Source organism: Papilio xuthus, unplaced genomic scaffold, assembly GCF_000836235.2.
Source record: "Papilio xuthus unplaced genomic scaffold, Pxut_1.1 DF826945.1, whole genome shotgun sequence".
NCBI classification, from domain to species: domain Eukaryota; kingdom Metazoa; phylum Arthropoda; class Insecta; order Lepidoptera; family Papilionidae; genus Papilio; species Papilio xuthus.
The window spans coordinates 122,610-147,214 of record NW_013531704.1 but is presented as its reverse complement, the minus strand read 5'-3'; the positions used below and the strand labels follow the sequence as shown (position 1 = coordinate 147,214).

At 39.7% G+C, this 24,605-nt stretch overlaps 1 protein-coding gene and 2 non-coding genes across 5 annotated transcripts; 2 read left to right on the top strand and 1 right to left on the bottom strand.

Moving 5' to 3' along the window:
- Positions 1–26: 26 nt before the first annotated feature.
- LOC106121403 (BTB/POZ domain-containing protein 19) lies at positions 27–12,748 on the top strand. Of its 3 annotated transcripts, none has more exons than XM_013317065.1 (9): positions 27–640; positions 6,657–6,813; positions 7,148–7,310; positions 10,771–10,904; positions 11,127–11,286; positions 11,393–11,534; positions 11,611–11,688; positions 11,810–12,419; positions 12,465–12,748. In XM_013317065.1, exons 1-8 carry the CDS (start codon positions 456–458, stop codon positions 12,414–12,416), a joined length of 1,626 nt encoding a protein of 541 aa, XP_013172519.1. In that variant the 5' UTR covers positions 27–455; the 3' UTR covers positions 12,417–12,419; positions 12,465–12,748. The 3 variants fall into 3 exon arrangements, with proteins under 3 accessions (XP_013172519.1, XP_013172521.1, XP_013172518.1); XM_013317067.1 differs by lacking the exon at positions 12,465–12,748 and having other exon boundaries at positions 11,810–12,091; positions 12,172–12,417; XM_013317064.1 differs by having other exon boundaries at positions 11,810–12,747.
- TRNAE-UUC (transfer RNA glutamic acid (anticodon UUC)) lies at positions 765–836 on the bottom strand. The gene has a single exon. It is a non-coding gene; the product is annotated as a tRNA-Glu (tRNA).
- Positions 7,355–7,426, top strand: TRNAG-UCC (transfer RNA glycine (anticodon UCC)). Its single transcript has one exon. It is a non-coding gene; the product is annotated as a tRNA-Gly (tRNA).
- Positions 12,749–24,605: the final 11,857 nt, after the last annotated feature.

Genomic DNA, 24,605 nt, shown 5'->3' with positions numbered 1-24,605 from the left:
TGAGAAGCAAAACAAACCTGTTTTGAACCTTTACGACCGATCCGGAGCTAAAGACACAGAAATGCCGTGTTAAGAAATAACACATAAAGCCTTTTAAATCTCAGAAGAATCTATACAACACGGTTGTAGAAAAACGTCTTGTGTTGTTTTCGAGTTATTTCAGTGCAAAGCTGTCGTTCGAGTTTGAGGTTATGTTTATATGTTGACCGCTAAGCTTACAAAAGCGGCATTTATTTGGCGTCTCAATTATTTGAGAAGTGAATTAAAGTTTTAGTGAACTAAGCTGCTTCGGAGCACATATATTTTGATAGTTTTAGTTTAGTTTAAGTGATTATTCAAATTCTATACATGTTTACATAGTTTCGTTACTTGAATAACGGCGTTTTCTACAAGCGGAGTCAATGCTGGTATTTTGAATCGAAGAAACTTGTAAATCGCCGGTGTGTTGTGTGACGATGGCGGCGCTGGGCAGCCGGGTGGCTGGCGCGTGCTGCGCGGCGTCGGTGGAGCGCGCGGGGCTGCCGGGCCTGCTGCGCGACCTGCTGCGCCTCGCCGAGGACCAGGACTCCGCGGATGTCGTCTTTATACTGGGCACCGCCGAGGAAAAAGTTTATGCTCATAGAATAATCTTGTTTGCAAGGTAAGTAAAATATTAATTTCGTGATTGAACGGTTATTTTGTGTCAGTCATGATACAAGTAAAACTGTTTTGGATTATACGATCTGGGATATTTTTAAAAATTAAAAAAAAAAACAAAAAGTGTTTTCCCGTACCGGGAATCGAACCCGAGCCTCCTGGGTGAAAGCCAGGTATCCTAGCCACTAGACCATACGGGAGTTGTTGGTTTCTATCAAAAAATATAAGCAATGTCATCAGCACTTTTGTTTACAATTTCAAACAAAAGATGAAAGCATTTAGTCGTTAATTTAATTAAAAGGGGCGAAATGCTAACTTCTTTGACATAGATTAAAGCTATTTTAAAATTAAGTTATGTATTTATAATTTTCCCAAATTCTTGCATATTTCTTAATCCACTTACAATTAGCTATTCGCTTAGAAACTTCAGCAAAGAGCTAAGAGTAATACGTTTCATAAATGCACATAAATTTAACTTGGCGGACTTTTCAAATGCAAATTATCATTTTAACGCCTGTGCGTTAAATCCCCATAATTACCCAATGAAGCAGGACTCGAGTTTCTGATGGCGTAAAAGGAGTAATTTGTGAATTAATATTCATCGTTACATCATAAATTCTAATTTTAACGCAAGTTTTTAACTTTTAAACTTATTTCGCTCAAACTCACGCGAAGCTACTAGCGATATCTATTGGCGCAGTTTGCATAATGTTATTAATTACGTTTACTAGATGGCGCTTATTCCTATTATAATGTCTCTGGGAAATCTTTTAGCAAACTTGTTATATTTGGTCACTAATGATGTTTGATTTAAAAACTCAAATTCAGAAAAACGTGGCAACTGGAACATTACTTATAAAACTTGGAAATAATTAATGAAACAACGTAGAGTATAATAAGTTTTTTGAAGGCGCGCTTATCGCCGCGCCAGAGATTAATGGCGGGAAAGATGTGAAGCGGCGCAAATTCACGCATCAATCAGCTGCGACAAACGCCCCCCCCCTTCCCCTCCGCCGCCCCGCATACAGCTGATACTGTATTGTTTACCTTTATTTCCTCACTTCGAATTACCGCTAAAAATTCACTTCAGCGTAGCCTTCATTCCCATTTTATATTTACTATACGCACAACACAACACAAATCATTAACGGATATGACATTACTAACCGTGGGCTTCTGAGATCAAAATCTCCGTCTAAAACATATTGTTATCTTTGTCATAATCTTTGATAAACAGAGATAGCAATATGTTTAAAACTGATATTTTGGTCTCAAAAACCCAAAGTTTAACATTGATTATCGCTCATCATATCGTCAGAGTGCTTTCCGGTGCTTTATAATAATTCAGTAAATTTGAAACCATTGGGAGTTCGTCTGGCCAACTCTCGGCATAACTTGTGGAGTTCGGTCGAGTTCGTTTTTTCGCACTGTCAGCTTCGCTTCCACAGCATATGTTGCGTGAAACTTTCTTCTATTTCCATGCAAATGGTTCAGACGACGGGTTTTCTTTTTTTGTGTCCAACCGTGAGATTTCACTGCCGTAACACCAACAGGGTTGTGCGAACTTACCACAATTTGTTAAAAAATACGAAAAAGACTTTCACGTCTTTTAAAACATCATTCATATAAATTTCATATGTTCAAAAGTAAAACGAAAGGAAAGGACCAAGACAGGATATTTTATTTTTTATCCCTCACATGCATGCCTGTTTCTCGCCGGTCTTATTACTTCAATGGTTAAACCGACCATCGGACAACAGATGTCGTTGTTAGGAGCTCTACCATTGTTTAAATTCCGTCTCAGAGATTGCACATGTATTAATGTGAAGTGAATCTAAAATATGCGAACTTACTATACGAAAAGCTAAACATATAAATATAATTGTATAAAATAGTAAGCGCTTTAATGCAAATACTTAGATTTCTGGAGGATAATATAAGGTAGTCATTAAGAAATTCTCGCGCGCAATGCTACGTGTTTTCGCGGGCTTTTTGCGACATCGGTTCTCTGTTGTTACACAATGAGTGTTGTAATTGAATTGGAATTGTTGCATGTTGTCGGCGTCGCGGCGCCACTGTTGCTGTCACCGATTATACTATGCCTGAGATTGCAATGTTTTGTTTAAGTTTGTGTTCACAGGGAAACAATACTACATTCATCATATTCTGGCAAAGCAGATGCAATTATAATTTTCTTATGCAAACTTTAATTAATTTTCCTTCGACCATAAATATTAATAGCAATTTAATTAAATATGTGTTGGACACATGAGTGGAAGTAACGTTCCTCAGCAGCCAACAAGTTTAAGACAAGGTTAACTCAGAAGCGAATCTTGGAGCCGGATATTTGCCGATTTTAAACGTGAACGCGAATCAGAACATAGTCAACGATAAATTTTGTTTTAAAAAATATTTATTTATTTATATTATTTGTATTTAAATAAAAGCAAAACACCTACACCTGCACTTTTAAAAACAATGTGTCGTATAGTCGTGTCGTGTGAATGTCGACACTCGAAACTCTGGAACTTTTCTCGTTTGCCGACGACTGCGTGCACCCGGCAGGCAGAGCGCGGCGCGGCGCGGTGCGGCGCTGCGCGGCGGCCGAGCGACTTCTGGTTACCTTCTTTTTGCTCCACAACATATTTCCATTTCTGAAAGTGTAATTATTTTCAGTTCCGCTTCGCTCTAGTTTGGAGTGTGACAGGAGCTGCTGCCATTGTTTTTGTCAGTCGCAACATTAATTGAAAACTGTATACATGCGCTACCGCTACCATTGTTACGAATAATTTTCATTGAAAATTGTTTTTGTTGTAACGAACGTTTAAATAATAAAAACAGTTTAATAACGCAGAATTCAAACGACTAAAAACTAAGGAATTCAACCAAGAATAGCCCATTCGTACCTCTTCTTTACAACATTGGATGTTAAGAAATTGTGTAGTTACTTATGTTGGTAAAAAAACATTGCTTTTTTTTACAATTAGACCTTAATCACTTATGTATATAAGTAATCATTACACAGTCAGTAGACTTGTGTTGGTATTGTCAGAGTGGTCCGTCTCAGCAGTATCATTACATGATGGGCGTGATGTCTGTAATTTGCTGAGGACTGAAGCGACGGCAGAATAGCGCTGAATTGCCGTCGCCCTCTGTCGACAACCGGCATACAACTTTATTATGTCTGTTTCTGTAGTATTTTATATCATGAGCTATTGACAAAAATACTTCTTTGTCAAATATATAAAATATATTTAACGCGCTGAAAAGATCTAAGAGAATAACATTTTTCTTAATTTGCTAATTGTTGCGAATACAAAATGTAGAATTATCGAAGTTATACGTAGCGTTTGTAGGAAATCGTAAGATGGCGGTGTCGCTCATCGCGCGCAGCAATTTCTTAATGAGAACAGGAATATTTACCACAAAGTCTGTGACGTGTCACCTGACGACATCAAACGTTAGATTAGGTCGAACTCATGTTTTATTTTTTTAATATAAATATTTTTCGAAACTTCATAAATCGTAGTAGACAAGTCATAATTCCTCATAGATCTTTGCACCACTTTTTCCAGTTAAGTCCAATAGACTTGTATGATTTTTTCTTCAGGTCTACTGAGATGTTCAGTTTCAAGACGCGTCTACAAAACGTAGTAGAAACGTATCTCACAATCAGCAACACGTTAGTCTATTATAGTTATAAATTATGTATTTTAATTAAGTTAAAAGAAAATCAATGTAAGTAGAAAAGCTTGTTTATCAATCAAGTTGTGTAAACGCTAAACGTGATCGCTCAAAGAAGCTCAAACATAATTTGGTGCAGCGGCAGCGGGCGGCGGCGGCGGCCATGATTGATGGTGCGGTCGCACGCCGCACGCCACTGCACCCCCCCCCCCGCACACACCGCGCACACACCCCACATCACTCCAACTGACGTTGACAACGCGCTCTGACGTCAACGCACCAACATATGCCTCAAAGTATATAATGTGAATAAACAAATTAATTAACACAACTTTCTATGCTAATTATTTTAATTTTTTTAGATAAATTGGACAGGTTAACTCTATAAGTCTATAAAAGGTTTTATATTCACTAATTGTAGATACCATCTGCCCAAAGGCGATATTAGCAAAACACCTCAGTCTGATCAAGTTAATATTTAAAGGACAATTTAAAAATAGCAGTGAGCACAATCAATATTAATCACAGGCGACACTTGCGTGCTGTCAGCTGGCGAACTCCATCCATCATGGCGGCCGCGACCCCCGCCCCGTCCGCACTCCCCCGCTCCACAGCTACGATACAAATTGTGTTTGAGCTTCTCCGTACCACTTCGTTTACATATTTTTAACCAAATTACACAGGTCATATTTCATATTTCTTGACAGAATCGTAACATTTCAAATTCTATTACAAGTTATTAAATTGCCTTAATATAATACTTTGCAATACTTTACAATCTTATAATGACAATGAAAAGAAAGAGGCTGATGCTGATGTTGTCAAACATTTACAGAGAATATCTATAACACTTTACCTTCCTGCAACATCGGATCAGAGCCCAATGATGTACAACACAATATTGGTAAAACATAAAATCAATTTTGCTATAGTGTAAGTTACGTACAGCCTACAGCGATTACAATACCAAATCAGTATCGGAGGCAACAGCCGCCTAAGATTAATGATCTTGCTCAAATTTTCCCGCGCAATCGGACGAGATGAGGCGTCGCCTGCGAATTAATTACATTTTGCTCCTAACATTGATTAATAGCATTGTCAAAATGTAGGGCATAGTCGCCCGAATATCTGCAGCTCTAACCCATTGTACAGTGTTACCAACCAGGAAATTAACACACACTGTACATATTTAAGAAACGTTGAAGGAAACTTTTCAATTTCTAAAATTAAATCAAGGTATCTTTAAGGAAAAGTAAGAAGCATTTAATAATCGAGTGCAAGATATCGGCGACAAAGGACATAGCCGATGAGGAGCGCAGCCCGCGGCCACGGCGGCGATATTGAGACCCTTTTCCTTCGGACAAATATTGTCCACGTCCTGTGAACTATGATATTGACCGCCGGCGCCGCGACCCACCGCCTTATTGGATACCGCGCCCGACGACCGGCGCCCGCGGCGACATCTTTCAATATTCCGCCTTATTATATGTATTATATATATATCAAACAATGTAAGCGACGCTGTCGACTTATATTTACCGATAAGTTATTCACATATTACGTAAAGGTCCAGTAAATATCAGAGAGACTCACTTCAGTGGCGTTTTCTATCCCCATTTTTCTGCTTTTCGAAAACTAACCGCTTAAGCACAAGATACCAGTTATTAAGCATTCTTTAAAAACACATTTGCATACCAAATGGGAAGGAATTTAGGAATGTATCGGCGGTTAGAGTTTAATATATTTAGGCGGCACTATATGGCGCAGAACTCCACGTACTACTTACAACTCCTCTCACTGCAATATTGTAGGGCTCCTACTAAGCAACTTGGTCTATATAAGTTTACAATGAACAGGTGTTTAGTTTAAACTTCTTTGGGTATTTCGAAATTGCTTAATAATTTTACAAAAAAATTCCTACTAATTAAAAAAAATTGCATATTGTTCATCATATTATATATATAAGTACGATGCAAAGCCAACGCGCTGTGTTTCACTTTAAAAGCGGCATTTGGCGTGATTAAAGAAATAAAATCTATTGCTTCTTTCCAAAACAAACATTTTAAATTAATTCGAATAAAGTTGGCCGACAAAGTTCTCAAAGAGAGCACTTGTAAATTCATCGGGAGATTATTGGTTTTTAATTACTGCCGGGCGTCGTTCATCCTTTGACATCATAATGTTTCCGTACAGACAGCGCAGCAAAACAGAAGAGTCCTCTAGAATGCAAGCACCAAGGGCCTCTACATATTTCCACAAACTTTTCTGGAAAAAGACTCGTAGCTCGGGACTGCCATATTAAAAATATTATCATAATAATTATTATTCAAATACAGGTGTAAAAGTTTTCAAAACACGAAACGCGGAGAAATTTGTCGAATTCCTGGATGCACCGTATCGCCATCTGTCGGCACTCAACCGACGCCCATCCGTATGCCGCACGTGCAGCCTGAAACTTTCCGGCTTTTCATTCAATACGTCTATACGGGCAAGGTATGTCAAATCGAGCATTTTAAATTTAATTTACGGCTTATTTTTATTTATCTCTATTTTTAAAACAAAATTAATTTCATTTAACCTTTTTATGTGCTGCCATCTACAATTTATTTCAACACAATATAATCTATAAATTATTTTAATACACCGCCACCTATTAGCATTATTGTTCAACAAAGCTACACTCTGAGTAAACAATTTCAAGCCTTTGACAATAGATGACGCTTTTTTACATTAAGTAACTAAAAATTTTGTTAGGTATATAAATTATGAAATTGAAAAAAAAATCACTAAACGGCAGGTATTTAAGTTTTGATACAAAATTTCCTAGCTTCTGCTGCAAGACTCCGGGGTATTCGAAATGATGACGCTAGCCGCTGACTTGGGCGTTGAAGATCTGCGTGCAGCTTGCGAGGACCACGTCACGTCCACACTGAGTGTTGAGAGTGCATGCACACTTCTTGCTGCTGCTATGGAAATTCAGGATAGACCTGGTGAGTTATTTTAGCAATAGACTCTTTATCAAACGACAGTAAGGGCGATGGTGGTGTAATGGTCAGCATAGTTGCCTTCCAAGCAGTTGATCCGGGTTCGATTCCCGGCCATCGCACACTTTTGTTGATAAATAATAAAATTTTATAGTCCACCAATAAAAATATTAGTTACATAAAATTCTACATTAGTGTGCAAGTCAATAGATAATGTAAAACATATTGCTATGAATAAGATTGAAATACGAAAATAAAATAATGTTTTCCAACAGTTAAAGTACAGACAACATATAAAGCATCTTTTATTGTAACTTCAATATAAATTTGCTTAAAACATTTAATTGCACAAACACATGCTCTTGCTACATTTAAAGAACATTTAAACATCACTTAGTTAAATGATAAGGTTGACGATTTGTTATTACAGTTTAAAATTCATAAAAATGGTTGTTTTGATACTAAAATTATTATTAAGCCAGCAAGCTATTAAGTTGTATTCTTATAAATATCATTAAAAAATTAAAAATGGCTAACATTCATATCCAAATCTATGGTGACATCACCAATGGCAATTACCACATTCATAAATAATTGAATTCAAGTGGTCAAGCGACAATGCTGTCATATCAGCACTCTCCCTGAACAAAGATCCCCAACGGATTGAAACTTATAAGTTTCCACATAAATGTTAACCATTCAAAATTATTTTATAATAGTTACACAAATGTCAAAACAAATTAAATAAAAACAAGTATTTTACACAACATTAAAAATTGATTCACAAATGATTAATTAAAGTTCCAAATATAAAGTTGTACAATATTCTTATAGTATACATAAATAAAAAGTTGTACTAAAAGATTTAATAAGTACATAAAGGCAAAAATTACTTGTCATTGCTCTTATCATCAATGTCCAAAAGTTCCACAAAACGCGCCAAAAGTTGTTTAGTGTAGCTGTCCAAACGAAAAGCTGTGGCCTCAAGTACAGACATTTCATTGTCTATGTCTTCAATGTGCTGCAGTAATGGCTTTATTTCAGTTTCATATTTTTCGTTACTCTCATTGATTGATTTTGTGAGATTAACAGCCAGGGACCGAAGATCTGCATATTTAGTGATCACCAATCTGTTAATCTCTTCTAAGAGAACATAATGTTCCTGTCCAGCAGTCATTTCTCCTTGTAGATAGTCATTTGTGCGTTTAAACATTTGCGTTGCTAAGCGGCTTAGAACAGGATCATGAGGATCTGATAGTTCAAAACTTGAACAACTTGGAAACATTCGCAAATCTTTATTTTTTCTATCAGCAGAACAAGTTTCATCCTCTTCGGACATTGTTGTTGTTTGATTTGACAATTTGTGAATTTGACATTGATATTTGACAATTCAACATTGACAGATTACGTGTAACCTTTATAGACTTATCAAGTTAAAAGGAAAACCTTTGTCATCACGACAAATCTTTCTAATTATTCCTAAAAGGTGCACCATACAAGTATGTTTTGTAACAAACTAACCGTTAGAAGAAAAGTTTATTGTATTAAAAATGCAAATTATTAATAATGTATTTCGGAAATCAGTCATAGTTGACATTAAAGAATATACAACATTGTTATTCTAACCTGTTACCGAGTGATAATCTATGACTCAAAGACAATAGCTTTTTTTGTCTATGCCAATCGGCTTCCATTTTTGGCGGACGCTAAAGGTTTTTAGCGGCTTATTTTAGTTGTGTAAATTAAACATTTTGTGCAAATAAAGAAATTGAAATGGCATACAAGGGTCCACCGAAAGTACAAAAGGTTATGGTGCAACCCATCAACCTCATATTTAGATACTTACAAAACAGAAGCCGGGTCCAAATCTGGTTATACGAAAACGTAAATTTGAGAATTGAAGGGCACATCGTGGGATTTGATGAATATATGAACATAGTTTTGGACGACGCCGAAGAAGTTCATATGAAGACGAAAAATAGGAAACAAATCGGAAGAATAATGATGAAAGGAGACAATATTACGTTAATTCAGAATGTGAATCCTAATGCGTCTGTGTGAGCACAAGTATAGGTTATTTTACCAACTAAGTGAACATTCCTAGACAATAAGTGAATTGTATGGAAATTGTGTACCTAAGTGGTATTTATATGTGAGTTCTGACCACTGCAGGTTCCCTCATTAAAACTAAGTTTTGCAATTCGTCTTTCATTTGTTTTACCTAACAATTCTAAATAATAACTAATATTACTGTTCGATAGCTAGTCCAAACTTATAAAAGAAATTCGATTATGTTTGTATATTTTCAAGTTGCTTTTGAATCTATATGTTTTGTAGTTTTCTGATAAATTTGGTAATTGGTTAAGGTAATTGATGAAAATTTCAAAACTTTTACATATCAAAAAGTTGGTATCAATATCATAGTTTACTGGTCATCCCTAACATGGTGCGCTCCGGAGCTTCTCTGTGAAAATGTACATTACCTGATATTGATTGTTATATCATATTGGCCACAACAACTGCTGGCTGCTATGGAGAACAAAAAGTTTATGAGTTAATGTTATTTTTTTTAATTGATTGATTGATTTGATATTTTTCAATTTACTAAAATTGATTTAACATTAAGTCAATCAATTATTGTCGTTAATTTATACAGTATCGAGATGGCTGCCACATCTTCTGGTTTTCCCTAATCTATTGGGTTTGTATGATACATATTGGAGAGAGACCTTAAGCAAAGTCCTTGGGTTGGGGTGGGTGGTTTCACAACAAAGCCACGGTATGTTCTTTTTTGTTGTTAAGAGTTGTCACCATTTTACATTTATTGATAAATATGATAGTATACAACTTATTTTATTGGACACTAAGTATTTGCAACATGTTGTATCAAAATAACATCATAATCTATAAAATAATTTGCTAAACTTATGAATGTGCTTATGCACAACTTAGTTGAATGTAGTTCAAAGTATCTCCTTGGTAGTCAAGAAGTTTGTATAATCCTAAAAAGGTGATAAGCCACAGAATGGCAACAACTTTAGTAAAAAATATATGTTTAAAATAGATGACATTCGCATGGGTAATTAAATGACAACAGTAGTCTTATTCACAATAATAGTTGTACGATGAAAATAATAATAATTTTTTTTAACACCTTATATAAATACAAACTCTACTTTGTTGTTATATAAGTATAAATAATAAACAGGGCTATTATAAACTACAGAGCAATAATTTGGTGATATTATCAACAAGTATGTAAGACAAGTAATATGAGAAAGTTTATCATCAACAGGACCATACTTATGACCATGCAGTGTTAAGCGTCTCGTTTGGAATAAGAAAGATTTTCACACACTATGCAGACCCTAGATCTAGCATAGATCTCTTTTAGTTTGCCCATTTTTCTATAAAAAGCTTTAATAAAACAAAAAATTGTGTGCTTTAGTGGTGTTGTCTGTTCCAGGTGGTAAGAGTGCGTCCTCGTTCATGGAGCGGTGCATCGCGTTCATCGGCGACAACGCACCGGAGTGCGTCAAGACCAACGCCTTCCTCAACCTGCCCAAGGAGGCGCTCATCAAACTCATCTCCTCTGACTTTGTATGTTGTCATCAATTAACTGTGATTCCACGGTTTAAAGTATGATTAGCATTTGGTTAGATCGAATAAGGCGACAGAAAAGGAACTTTTGATTTTATGGTTCTTTTGGTTCAACACTTAAAGATTGCTCGAATAATTGCGAAGGCGCTTGTAAAAAACAAGTTTAATACATAAAAAAATTGTTGTTCAAACAGGTGTAAATCATTCGATTATTGTGTGCAGTTGTGCCTGGAGGAGGAGGAGGTGTGGCGGTGCGTGCTGGCGTGGGCCAAGCAGCGCGCCGGCGTCACTCAGCCCACCGCGCACTGGGCGGAGGAGGAGCGCGCACGCGTCTGCCACCACCTGGCGCCGCTCATGCAGCACGTGCGCCTGCTCCTCATCGGTACCTAGCTTGCCACCGCCACCGCCACCCCCACTTGCTGCTCCACGGCCGCTTCACTGTGTTTGTTGACCATTGACTGCTGACTGCTGACGGGGTGTATTTGCAGACAGCGCGGTGTTCGCGGAAGAGGTGGAGCCGACGGGCGCGGTGCCTATGGAGCTGTCGCTGGAGCGGTACCGGCGCGCCGCACTGCACTCCGCGCCCCGCCCCGCGCCTCGCCCCGACCCCGACAAGCGCACGCAGCCCAGGTTACCTCGCCCTCCTCTGAGTGCGTGTGTTGCCGCACGTACACTTGTATAACGCGACTCGTGCTCCGTGTCGCAGGTTGGCGGTGAACCTGTTCGCGGGCTCGGCTATCCTGCAGCAGGACAAGAGCGCCTTCCAGTCCCTCATCAACACCTGGTCAGTTTTATCGCTACCATGTGACATACTTACGATATACGCATTCTAAAAATTTCACAGCCATCGTAATAGACAATGTCACCGTAGTTGAAGCGGTGTATATATATATATGTATGTGCAGGTGTGGCAGCCCGAAGCAGTCGTGGCGGCTGGTGTTCCGCGCCTCCGCGCACGCATTCTCGGCGCACGCCTTCCACGCGCACTGCGACGGCGTGGCGCCCGTGCTGCTGCTGGTGCAGCTGCAGCGCGGCGAGGTGATCGGCGGCTACTGCGAGGCGGGCTGGGCGGCGGGGGGCGCGGGGGGCTACGTGTCCGCCGAACGCGCGATGCTCTTCTCCCTCGCCGAGCCCCCCGCGCGCTACCCCCTCCTCAAGAAACCCTTCGCGCTCTGCCACCACCCCGAGTCAGTACGCCCTAGCTCGCAACCGGCTGACACATCACTTTCACACAATTGTCATGTAACGTGTCCGTGCGTGTCGGCAGCTGCGGGCCGATCTTCGGCGCGGGCGCGGACCTGCTGGTGTCGCACCAGTGCAACGCCAACAGCGACAGCTACAGCAACCTGCACTCGTACGGCGACGCCGCGCCCGCCGCCCCCACCGCGCCCCCCGCCTCCCTCGCGCCGGACTACAACTTCACCGTGCGCGAGTACGAGCTCTTCACCTGCGCCCCTTGACACCCCCCTCTCTCTCTCTACTACTGTCACATCTATTGCTACCCTTATCTGAGAAACAATTAATCATCCATCCCATATTAGAACAGTATCAACTTTACTCCGCCAACACCCCAATACTTGTCTCATATTTACTTTAGTATAGAGAACGCACAAATTACGTAGAAAAATCTAAAATATGTTGTGGATAATTTTATAAAGGGCTAAAGATCAAAAAATGTAGGAGAGATTTTAAATTATACTATCATAAGTAAGTAAATTACGTAAGCGCACAAATATATTAAAGCTTTAAATGTTAAGAGATGAAGCCATGAGATTAACATGTTACTGTATCTATAACTTTTAATAAATATATCATACTATGTAAGTGATACAATTATACTTCCTAATTATACAAAATCAATTGTTTTATTATTATTTGTAAGCAAAAATAGGTGTGCAAATATACTGTATGCAGTTCTATCATAAGCTATTGTTTCTGTGTTTCCCGCAACATGGTTTAGTATATTTGGTTTAGTAATGTGGAATTTGTTGTTTTCTGTTTGCGTCTGTAGTTATTCCGTTTGTATGATATTGCACAACACCTGTATGTGATGTAAGTACGTCACGCCGGCACTGACCACGCGTAAGTTTCTATGATTTTTCTCAATCTGTGTCACCTGCGAGTGTGTCAGGTTGTCTGCGGGCGGCGGGCTGCGGGCGGTGGCGGCGGCGCCGGTGTGTTGGCGCGAAACCCGCGGATTTCCCGCGCGAGCCGCGCGTGCTCGCCCCCCCCCTCGCCCCCTCCCCGCCCCACCTCGTCATCCACACGGAATCTCCTCGCGTGCCGCTTACCAGTCGGCATTTCCATACAATTATCATTTTTTTGTTCTACTGAAATTATGTTATAAAATTCTAACTTGAACTTTATTTTAAAAAAGAATTATAAAGAACGATTTGTTGCGAACAACAAAATAAAATACATCGGTCAGTCATCAATTTTATTTAAATAGCGATTCACCATTGGTTTCTGAGATGAAAACTTCTGTATAAACCATATTGCTATCCCTGTCATTATCTTTGCCAATACAGAGATAACATTATGTTTGAAACGGAGATTTTGGTCGCAGAAACCCGCAATTAGTCTCGGAGAAAGTGAGCTGACTATAAATTGAGTATTAATTACATCAAATTAAATTTGATATTAAGACCTTTAAAAGTAGAGTGAATAGGCACTTACTAAGCTAGCGCGTACCATCTTTCGGCCAAATCTCCACTTCACCAGGTGGGATCGTGGTCAAGCGGTAGCTTTTAAAACGTAAAAAAATAATTAAATATTGTCTGTAGATCCCCAGCTCAATAACCGAAAGTGAGGCCACGAAAATGTAGCCCGCATTCAAAATGTACAAATTAAAATGTATTTGTAATGAGATCTGACTAGATAGACAGACTTCAGTTTCACAATATTTAATCTGTTGAAAAGGAATAAACCCACCATTATATCATCTAAAAGTCAATACATTGTGCAATCATAATATAAATTATATTCTATAACAATAAGAGTATAGATTGGTGTGTGTAGTGTCATGGATATGAAGGCGACACGTCATCTTCATCAACGTGGTGTCTTGCCAGACCGCTGGACGTCGGCGCGGCCGCGTCATCGCTCACGGTTGCCACCTGCCATAGCGTACTAATTAATTTCCGCCACGTAATCCCAGTCTATGTAACCACGTAGCACTAAACCATGAACACATAACACGCACCATACTTAGTAAGCAAGCAGGTTACACAAAACCACGGTAAGCTAATAGGCATTACAACCGTAGAAGACTATGTCTACCTAATTTTGGATTGAAAATTGGAAATTCAGATATAATATTAGGTAAAAGAGCAGGTAACTCGAATACTCATCTCATCTCTAGTATCGTAATGGCATATTATTCGTATAAAAATAAAACTGCCGAGATATTCTTCCGAACAGGGCATTGTAGCACATGTGGGTCTTATCACGACTTACTTATGCTTAACTTGAGATCGATGCAAGTTGGCTTTTTAATACTAAAAGATAAATTCGTATCGTTTGGTACTGCCTACTCCATATGTCAGCGCCCGTTCAACTCCTGTTCCCTGTTCGAGTGAATCAAAAATTTGGCGTTTCCGGTTCGATTCTCGGTACAACTTTGGTGATGCAAATATTTGAGAATTAAAAGGCAGATCCTTTTATTGAATATAGTGACCGAGCTTTCACTAGAGTTTTCTGATTCATGCTCTATTTACACTCTGCAAATATTAAAAATATAACTTAGATTGACTCTACAAAGCCTTGTTCCACTTACCCCTCAAAGATGTCCACGTGAGTCATTAATAAAGTTGTCTGTTAGTAAAAGATGTATAGGATTACACTATATACAATATGTATTATATTATTAGCGGCAGAAAATTATCCGACCCCCTGAGTCACAGCGCACTGACTAATGCAGAGAAAATTATTTTTCCGACCGCCAACGTCGCTGTTTATAGCACTTTTTTATGTTTATTTAACGTATAAATGTGGCTTCCTCCTCCGTCAATGTACAATGTTTTTTGTGCACTGATTTGATGCACGTCGACAAATCTATAAAAGAAAATAGAGGACAACCATGGTGTCATTTAAATATTATATATAACCATCATTTTGCGGTTCACCACAATATGCGTCATGTATAACTGATACGGTTAAATTAAATATTGAAGCTATAATAATACAGCTGAAAATTGTTAGGAATGTTTGGAACATCGTTATTTGTGAAACGTCAAAAGATGGGGGAAGATCGAAAGGCCAAAGCAGCATATCTCTGACCTCGACTGACCGCCGACCCATCGGTTGGCCCAGGTACCGCCGGCGAGACGCCGTAGAGTTGGATCTGCGAGAGCTACAAGCGATGGACTGGCAGGAGAAGGCGCAAGACAGGCGACTTTAGCGATCTCTTGTGTCGGAGGCCAAGACTCACTTTGGGTAGATGCGCCAGCGGAGTAAGTAAGTAAAAGTCCCCGCAAACAAAAATGATTCCGCATTTGTAACAAAAATATTTAAGGTCAAAGTTACCAACAATGGCTATACCGCTTTTTTCGGCGAAACTGTAATGTTTCGAAAAAATCGACAGTAGCAGCAGACAGCAACGGAGGGGAGGTTGCCTGTTACATAAATGATATTGACTGGCTGCAACATACATATGTACGTATGAAATCAGGGCATATGTTAACATATTTTGCACGTTCTAAAAACATATTATTAAATGATGGCAAGCTGTACATTTAGTACGCTTCTTTAAAAGCTTCGGCTTTGCGCGGGTTTACCCGACACTGACTCAAGCGGCATGTTAATGTCCAAAACAAAATTTCGAGAATCTCCACCACGCTACCATATACAGAATGTAATACGTTCTCTACGAATTTTATTACGTGTTCGAGGCACGCGATGATTGGTGAGACAAACGATCAATTGAGGCCCGCGAATTACTGCACGCTGTTACGAGCGGAGCATGGTGCACCGCAATGACACAGCGGTAATGAGCTACCGGGAGACGAGAGAGCTCACAGCTGAGTCACCACTCATCGCCCCACGATCTCATCTACCAGGAACACTGGGAACACACTTCAGCTATGACTAACAGTGGAACGCAATCTAATTGATTCAGTTTGCACATAGCACAAAAGATAAAGGATTGTACATCACAATGACCTTCGCAAAACTTTAAACTTAATAAAATTATTTCAATAAATAGCAAACTGTGCGTGAAGCGAAATCTATCGCGATCAAAACGCTACGTAACACTATTCTGAATTAAACGAGCGTGGTTGTTTTAACTATTATATTTATTGAATAGTTACTTAAAATAATTAATATTAGAAAAAATAGCGTGCGTTATGGTAGCAAACACTTATGCATATCCAAAGAATAATTGTTGCCAGCATAGGAAAAAATTGTACTAATTTAAATGTTGCCAATACAAAAACAAATTAATGAGAATGAAATAAAAACAATTTAATAATTTATGTAAATTAATTGAACATAGTTGGTAAGTATTCAAAAACACTTGGAAGTAACCGCTATAGATAGATACATAGTGACAAACTAGTAGCAACATCGTTTTTAAAAATAACGCATGCCCCATCAATGCTTCAGAACTTTATCAGCCATTAAGTGAAAAGATAGGGTAAGCAAAAACTCGAGAAGGCAGTGACAGCAGTTGCTCAGAGCCTTATCTGTATATAAAAAAAACTGTCGTGCCTTTGGAGTGGAAGCGCGTGCGGCGTGTCACGTAGAGCCGCTCCGCGCTGGCTCTCTCTAAGCCGCGCACGTACCAGTATCTCATGAGTTATAATAGCTGTTGAATATTTCGGCCGTCATTGTCATGTCGTCGGAAAGGGAACACGGCGCCCGCGCCGTTGCTCTCGGCTTAGGTCAAATTGTATGTTTGTATTTATAAGAAAGCTTTATGTACATACTTTCTTTGCGAGAACTAAACTACGCAACTCCAACTAAATACTTATTCTAATTCAAAGTTTATTGAAACTGTGTAGCATCGGTATCCTGGCGCATTGAAATTCACTTGTAAATCTGACGACATACATATATATTAAATATCTGTACATTTATACAATGCGTTTAGATTTATAATGCGATTTAATGTCAATTGAACACATCAATATACATACAGTTCGGTGGCGTATGTACATATAAAACCCAAATATAAATATTGAATAAAACAACAACATAGTTATCTAACTAAATCCTGACTAAATCCCATACAAAAAAGTGATTTTTACTTATACGTATTAGTTACAGTATTAACGAGAGTGTAAAACGAGGCGAAGGGCGCGGGTCGCGGGGCGAGGGGCGCGGGCCGCACACGTCGACGCCACCAACTTGCTAAACATAATAAGACAATTACACAGTCCTAATATTAATTCATTTGTCCTTACTACGACGTATTTAATATATACATTGTATGTATGTGACATTTAATATATACTTTGTAAATACATTAATATTTAAACATATTGTCGTTTTTTTCCGTAGAGATCCTGTTCGCTCTCCGGCTGACGCTCGTTTCATCATGCCACCGCCTATGTTTGTTCTTAGCATTTGCGGCAATAAATCTAGGAACTGTATGTCAGCTTATTGGCACACTTTGAACAAATATGTCAACGGCTGGCGGACGTCAGTGGTAGGTGACAATGACGTAAAGTAGCGCGCGCCGCTCGCATTGCTCGCGTCAGCTGCGCCGTCGTATTGTGGCGCCGAAAAGGCCGAATGGCTTACAACTTTACTTGAGTGTACCGTGTTATTTATTCTTTTAACTGAGTTGTAGCAAATGAAATATACATTATTAACCGATGTGTGATGTGTGGCAATGGCCGCAGCGGACTGACAAGTCGACGGTGGACGGTCAACCGCAGAGGGATACGCGCTCTGTTTACAAACATGCGGCCGGTCGGTGACCCCTAACGGAGGCTTAGATCATCTCTCAAGTATTCTGCAACGTTTTGCTTTTGTAGGCCGAGCGTAGCGGCATTCGTAGCACTTCCGGTGAGTCACGTTCCCACGCAGCGCCGAGCCCCGCAGCCTTGCGTGCCGCGCCGTGCCCTTCGAGCTTGCATCGACGTTTTGCGACAGGTTTACTTTCATGTAGTATTAACAAAACCCGCAGTGGAATACGAACATTTAGTTGATGCATTTATGCGCGGCATGTCCGGGCCAAAGATCGGGTTAAGGCTACATTCACACGGCGCGACCTTTAGGTAGATGTAAAGATCACGTGACAGAATTACACTGCTTCTTTTGATGCACCTTATTTACAGATGTTCGGGCGTGTTTGTCCGCAGCGCCGGTAATGTAGAGGGAAATTTCCCAGGTGCAGTGTACACATGTAAGCAAACTGTGAGAGCGAGGTATGATAATGTGTCGGCGCGGTGAGTGTGGGTGCGCCCGCTCACAGATAACCTGCGCCGGCCTTCTTACAAATGTTTCGCAGAAATGGAAAATAAAGTGCACTCAACGAATACTAAAACATTGGCTAACCAATTAATCATTTCCAAAAAGTTTTTACTTAGATTAAAATTGATATCTACCATTGTTTTTTTAACTTTATTTTATTTTTTATCATGGTCATTGGCATGGCTAGCAATTTTGACGTAAGTATACCCAAGTTTGCGACTTAAAAATATAGGTACAAAATGCCTTGTAAGGGCATTTTAGCAAAAGTACCTCTACTCTGAATGATGGTTAAGTCAAAATGTACTTGAAAACAATATTAGAACATCCGTGTAAACAATAACTTTATTTATATAATATAATAATATACATAAAGCTGAAAAGCGCTTAATTAAATATTGCTGTCCCTCATATGATAACATATGTAGATATGATAAGTGAGGCACGTTGTAAGGAACGCGGGAACATGTGATCGTGTGAGGAGCGCGGCCACCGGGCGGGTGCGGCGTGCAAGTGCAAGTGCTCAGGCGATCTCTATCGGTGGTGAGTGCGCATGCCGGCGTCTTTGTGAGCTGTCAGGCGCGGTGGGCGGCCGGTGGCTTGCGGCGACTTCGTACCTGGTGCGTCAGGCGCTGAGAGCTAGCATAGTGGCATAGTGTTGGGGAAGACGCTATTCGCATCCTCAATGAGCGACCACATCGCCTCCCCGTGGGACTGTTCCGTTTTGACTCATGAGATAGGCTTTGTGGATTGTCAATACGGTGCGTTGAGGGATGACGCGTGGAGATCGTGACTCGATTAACATTCCTCGCTATTGAAACTAGTTTAATAAATGAAAATTATGTTAGGTACAAAGTTTTACAGTTATCATGTTAATTATTATATAGTTTACCAAATATTATGACAATGTGTGACATATCATAAAGGCAACGTTTATATTTAATTCTAATTAAAACTTGTGTGTTTAAGTTTTCGCATGAAAGGCAACTACCGACGACTCACTACAGCGGTATGATATCCTTCCTAAGGGAAGCTACCGCCCCCCTCGCCCCGCGCCCCTCCAAGCTAACTGTGTACTCACTCGCGGAACAGCTTTCACACGGACCTGCCACCTCAGCGGACGCCGTTGACGTCACTCCGCAAGAAATTTTCCTGTGCTGTACTGCAATGTAACTTGAAAGTGGGCAATATAGCGGATATTCGATGACGTCCGCAACTTGTTACATTTAACATTAGTATGTAACATTGTGAACGTCATCTATCCTGTAACCTTTCGATGAACTCACTTTAGCAATTAGTAGGAAATGGTAGCAATCAAGGCAGCACGGTTAAGTTTGTAACCCATAAAAATACCTCAATATATTTTATCAAAATTTGTAATTGCGCGTTAGTACCGGCTTTCCGCGGTGAGGCTGCCTTTAGCTACATTACTTTTTGTGTGTGATAAAATTAATTGCTCTCTGGTTGACGTCCCCACGGCGATACCTAACCGCAGAGCGTCCGGCCGACACGAAACAGTATGCATTGTATGCGGGCCTTAGCAACAGAACGTATTTTACGTAAAATAGGAAGGAAACAACGTATCAATTCTTACACGAAACTTCCTTTTAAAATTCTGACAAATTTAATTTCTATGTAATCATGATATCATTATTGATTGACTTCAGTCACCTACGTTATGTACCAGTACGAGGACAACGCTATTGTTTTAACATAGCTTACTTTGGATTTACACTGTCAAAATACTTGCATAAAAACATATTGTCATCCTTCTTTTTTATGATAAAAACGAATCAGTTTTACGTAAGTGTTTTGAAGTGTGTTTAAACACTGCCGAAACATTCTTTGATCGCTTCTTCGCTTTTACGGAGAGTTGTAAGGATACTTACGAAAGATGTTATTTCTGCGATGATACCTCTCGGAGGTGCACTATAACCACATGTACAAATGTAACAAAAGTCTGTTGTTATTTATAAGTTAAAATACTTACGTTTATTATTTCAACCTAGTTTATGTTCACCGATGTTCTAATAGCATTGCATAACGCAATGCTTTCTCACGCCAATTAATTTTAGTTCAATGTATTAAAATAATAGTTGTTTAAACCCTTCATTTTGGGGTGATGTAATGCAAGCAAGGCGCCACGGCCGGTGCAGCGTTATATAACCTACGTAACGCCCTCTAGCGAGCGGACACGCGGCCGGCAGCCTCGTCTGACTCATTGGAAACTCTGTAAAACCCAAACACCGATGTCAGCACCAGCCGGGGATGCACTCCCCCCCCCCCCCCCCCCCCGCCCACACCTCTCGATCCCTCTCCCCGCATACACGAACTCCCCCCCGCAATATTACTCATGACACACTGATGTCAACTGCTTTTCATGGAAATATTTTTTCCAGTGCTCCAAAAAAAACCTGTACTGACATCAATAGGATACGATGAAAACCCGAGTATGACTGTAGAGTTTACACTTACTATAGATATACTTTTATTTAGTAAAGAAAGAAGCAGCTGATGGTGAAAGTGCTCGCTTCATATGTCAATTATATCTAGCACTTACAAATATCATTTTTACTTGTATCGATTAAGTTGTTCGCTCCGAAAGGCTAGGTCGTCTCCTAGAAATGTAAGAAATAATATAAATATATATCCTGTCTATATATTAGATATCTGGAGATGTCTACACGAGACGTGCACATTATGACCATCATAACTTTTACAAATTACATTTTATATACAATGGAAAGATGGGGAACTTTCAAATTTGATTTATAATTATATTTTAAACGATTTCATCAATTTTCAGTTTATTGGGAATTTATGTAAATTTGAATTTGAGGTGCAAGCTGCACCGCGACACCGATGTCCGCACAACCACCCGACTGCCCGCCGCTCGCGCCCGCGCCCGCGCCCGTGCCCTCGCCCTCGCCCTCGCTGCATCTGCTGCATACCACTTGCATTACGAAAATTTTCACAACATGTAGTTGCAACACGATTTCATAATTACTATTTACCAATATTATAATTGATTGTATCATGCATATTGTATACATGTATGTACGTGTACGTGTACGTGTATGTAACTGACTACCTTAAGAATAACTTCATTCAGCTTCAAGTCTTAAAGATTGTCACAAGAACAATTGTATGCATAAAAATATCTCTATAAATTGTAAAAAGCACTTTATTGCGATGTTTTGAGAAACATACTTCTTTAGAAATGACTAAATATGTAGGTACATAATCTTATGTTATTATTCAATATTATGAAGAAACACTGGTCTCAGCTGATATATATATACATAATCGTGAGGTAACTATTAGACTATTAGTGAGCAGTACCTTGAGTAACATTACGCCTAATGACTCATCACTTTCCTCCGAAGCTGAGCGTGCCCGCGATGGCTGCGAGCCTCCGCCTAGGGTCACGCCACATTGGCGTGATCACTCGATAGGTTCGTTACCACTCGACAGGTTCGTTTCGTGAGCTCGTGTGGGGATACCCCACCATTCATGTGGAACGGAAACAAGTTTTCATTACACTTTAACTATGATACTATGTTAAATTCGCAAGCGATTACATGCTCCGGGAAATTTACGAGCTCCATTATGAGTGTGTCTTATTCCTTATCAGACCCTTCGTACACAAGGCAAGGTAAATCTTCGAATTTTAGTTTCTAAGTGATTAACGTAATACAAGGTCATAGAGGTTAATGAAAAGGCATGCGTCGCGGATGTTTTATCCTTTATTGGCAAAACCCATTTGTCAAGATCGTTGTGAGAAAAGCAGCTGCGATTTTTATGTTACAATTAGAGAGTATACTTATTTAATTCTAGAAAGTTCCTAAATGTAGACAGGTGTGCGGGCGCGCACAGGACCTAATAACTGCGGTGGTGCGATCTTTATTTGTTTACGGTTCGGGCGACGGCGTCGAGGAGGGGTGGGAGCGGGGGTGAGGCGCGCAGACAGCGCGGCGTCGGCGCACGTCACTTCGCGTCGCTTGGCGTGCTCGCTTGCGCCTCGCGATATTGATACGATTACGACCACATATCATTTCCTCTTATATCTTATAACCACAATAATATCCTTTAAATGTGAATAAACAACATGAGCAAGTTTATTGCATTATTTAAAAGATGACGTTGCTAAGGATGTTTTTTTTCCAAAATTTCAACGATAATTTAAAGTTAAAATATTAGGATAAAGTACTTAAAAAGAAATTTGTCGTATCCGAATCGTGTCGTGATCGCGCCGCGTGACGTCGGCAAGCGCTCGCTCTTGACACCGAGCGAGGTCGTATCCTTATATAGAACTAATTAATTAGCAAATCAGCTGGGCGGGAAATAAATCAGTCGTTCTTATAACAGTTAATAATGTTTTGTGCGTGCGTGTTGTGCGCCGCAGTTGGAGAGTGGAAACCGCATTCCTCATCTTCATTACTATAACCGCAACGGTCGCGAAGGTCAAAAGTTAGTGACACACAAGGGGAAATGTTTTAATTGCATTTGTTACATATTTTTGGTAAAATGAAGTATACGATTATATTATAATCATTATTTAGTTGCACTCACTAACATCTATTTATAATTTTTATTTAAATACAACTAGTTAGTTATTATTATTATTTATAACAAAACATAGTCACTTGATGCATCTCCTCGGCTCACATGTCGGACATGACGGATCTTAACGATTCAAATGTCACATCATAGCCCTGACTTGTGACATAATAATAAAGCGCAGCGGTGGTAAGACAGTGGTCAGCATTCAGCGGTCAAGCAAGCGCTGACAAGTTAAACAAGTATGCGCAGAGGATAACACAATATTGTATAATGTGGTGGAAGCGCCGCACGTCAGACTCACCGTCACGCGCTGTTTCCCCGCGACGCGTTGGAAACGAAATAAGATATTATTTCTTTACCTGCTTCCTCGTCGAACTGTTACCTTACGTTTCCTGTAATGTTTCATGTCGTGGCCTATGTCGCAGCACGTACGCGGGTTTACCTACATCACTATGAATACACGCGGCCTTCGGTCTTCCATTTGCAGTCAGGTAGCGCCGCACGCGCCGCCCGCGCCGCCCACGCCGCTGCATTCATATTATTTGCCTGATATATCAATCATTACTTCACATGACTACAAATTATTAAGAGCTTTTGGAGTGACATACAACACATATGAACATATTACAAAAGTAATCTAAACCGACTGTAAAGCTAAAATTACATTCTTAAAAAAAACAATTCGATTGATCGGCAGACTGGCCATCATGATGTTTCCTTGCCTAGCGTCCATTCACATAATGACACATTCGACGGCTTGAAACTACTTGTTCGATACAAGCGAAACTTGACAACGATCTAATTTTATAACTGAAATAATATAATAATAACAAGTAATTAAATTATTTCTTTAATAGTTATTTAACATAATATTTATTTAATTAAACATTTAAGCAAACATACTATCATATAGCTGTAGATACGTGGTGTAGGAATCATTGACGCGAATCTTTGTAGCGAATGTTGACGCGAGCTGTGCTGGTGCCCAATGTGAGTGCTCATGCGAAAAACTATAAACACATTTCAAGTAAAAAGTTCAAATGTCCTCTTTCTTCACACGCTCTATTGACACTTGCATCTTACAAGTTTAGTTGTTTTATCAGCGACAAGCTACATTAGCTGTAGGCTGCAGGCTGCAGACTGCAAGCTAAAGAGGTCTTTCCTCCTTCTAACCCATTCTAGAATTACCTGTTGAATGCAAGACAAAAGAATAATTCAGGGTGAGCACTCGACACCCCACGTGATCCCCGCGTGCGCCCCGGGTGCTCAACCCTTTTTTTTTTTTTTTTTTAAGAGGGTGAATGCGTACGCATACCGGGTGCCTCGGGGAAAGCCACTCCGGTTATGTGGGACTCTCTCCACATCCCTAAAGGGACAAGGAGCCTACCCACTAAACCCCCTCTGGTTCCCTCGTCTCACTGTTTACCGGGGTGTGGGCACATGTGAAATACTCTTCGCACACACCGGGTGCTCAACCCTAGCCCAATCGATACGTATAATGGTGTCACTCACACACAAAAGGCTCAACGAACAAAACCAGCAAATGGAGAAATAATAAAGTCATATTCTGTGTAAAAAAAAATCATTTTCCTCTAAAAAAAAAATACCTTAGAACTAAAGACAATCAACAATAATCCGAATCGCTTAGCTATCCATTATTATCCAAGAAAAGAAAACGTATGTCCTTATATAAAAATGAGTTGGTGCAAGTACAAGTAGAAG

Bases quoted from the DNA above. Each gene is read 5' to 3' on its own strand.
- LOC106121403 (XM_013317065.1), top strand. From the start codon at position 456: ATGGCGGCGCTGGGCAGCCGGGTGGCTGGCGCGTGCTGCGCGGCGTCG. The intron at 641-6,656 runs GTAAGTAAAATA...ATTCAAATACAG, and splicing joins AGAATAATCTTGTTTGCAAG to GTGTAAAAGTTTTCAAAACA. The intron at 7,311-10,770 runs GTGAGTTATTTT...TGTCTGTTCCAG, and splicing joins GGAAATTCAGGATAGACCTG to GTGGTAAGAGTGCGTCCTCG.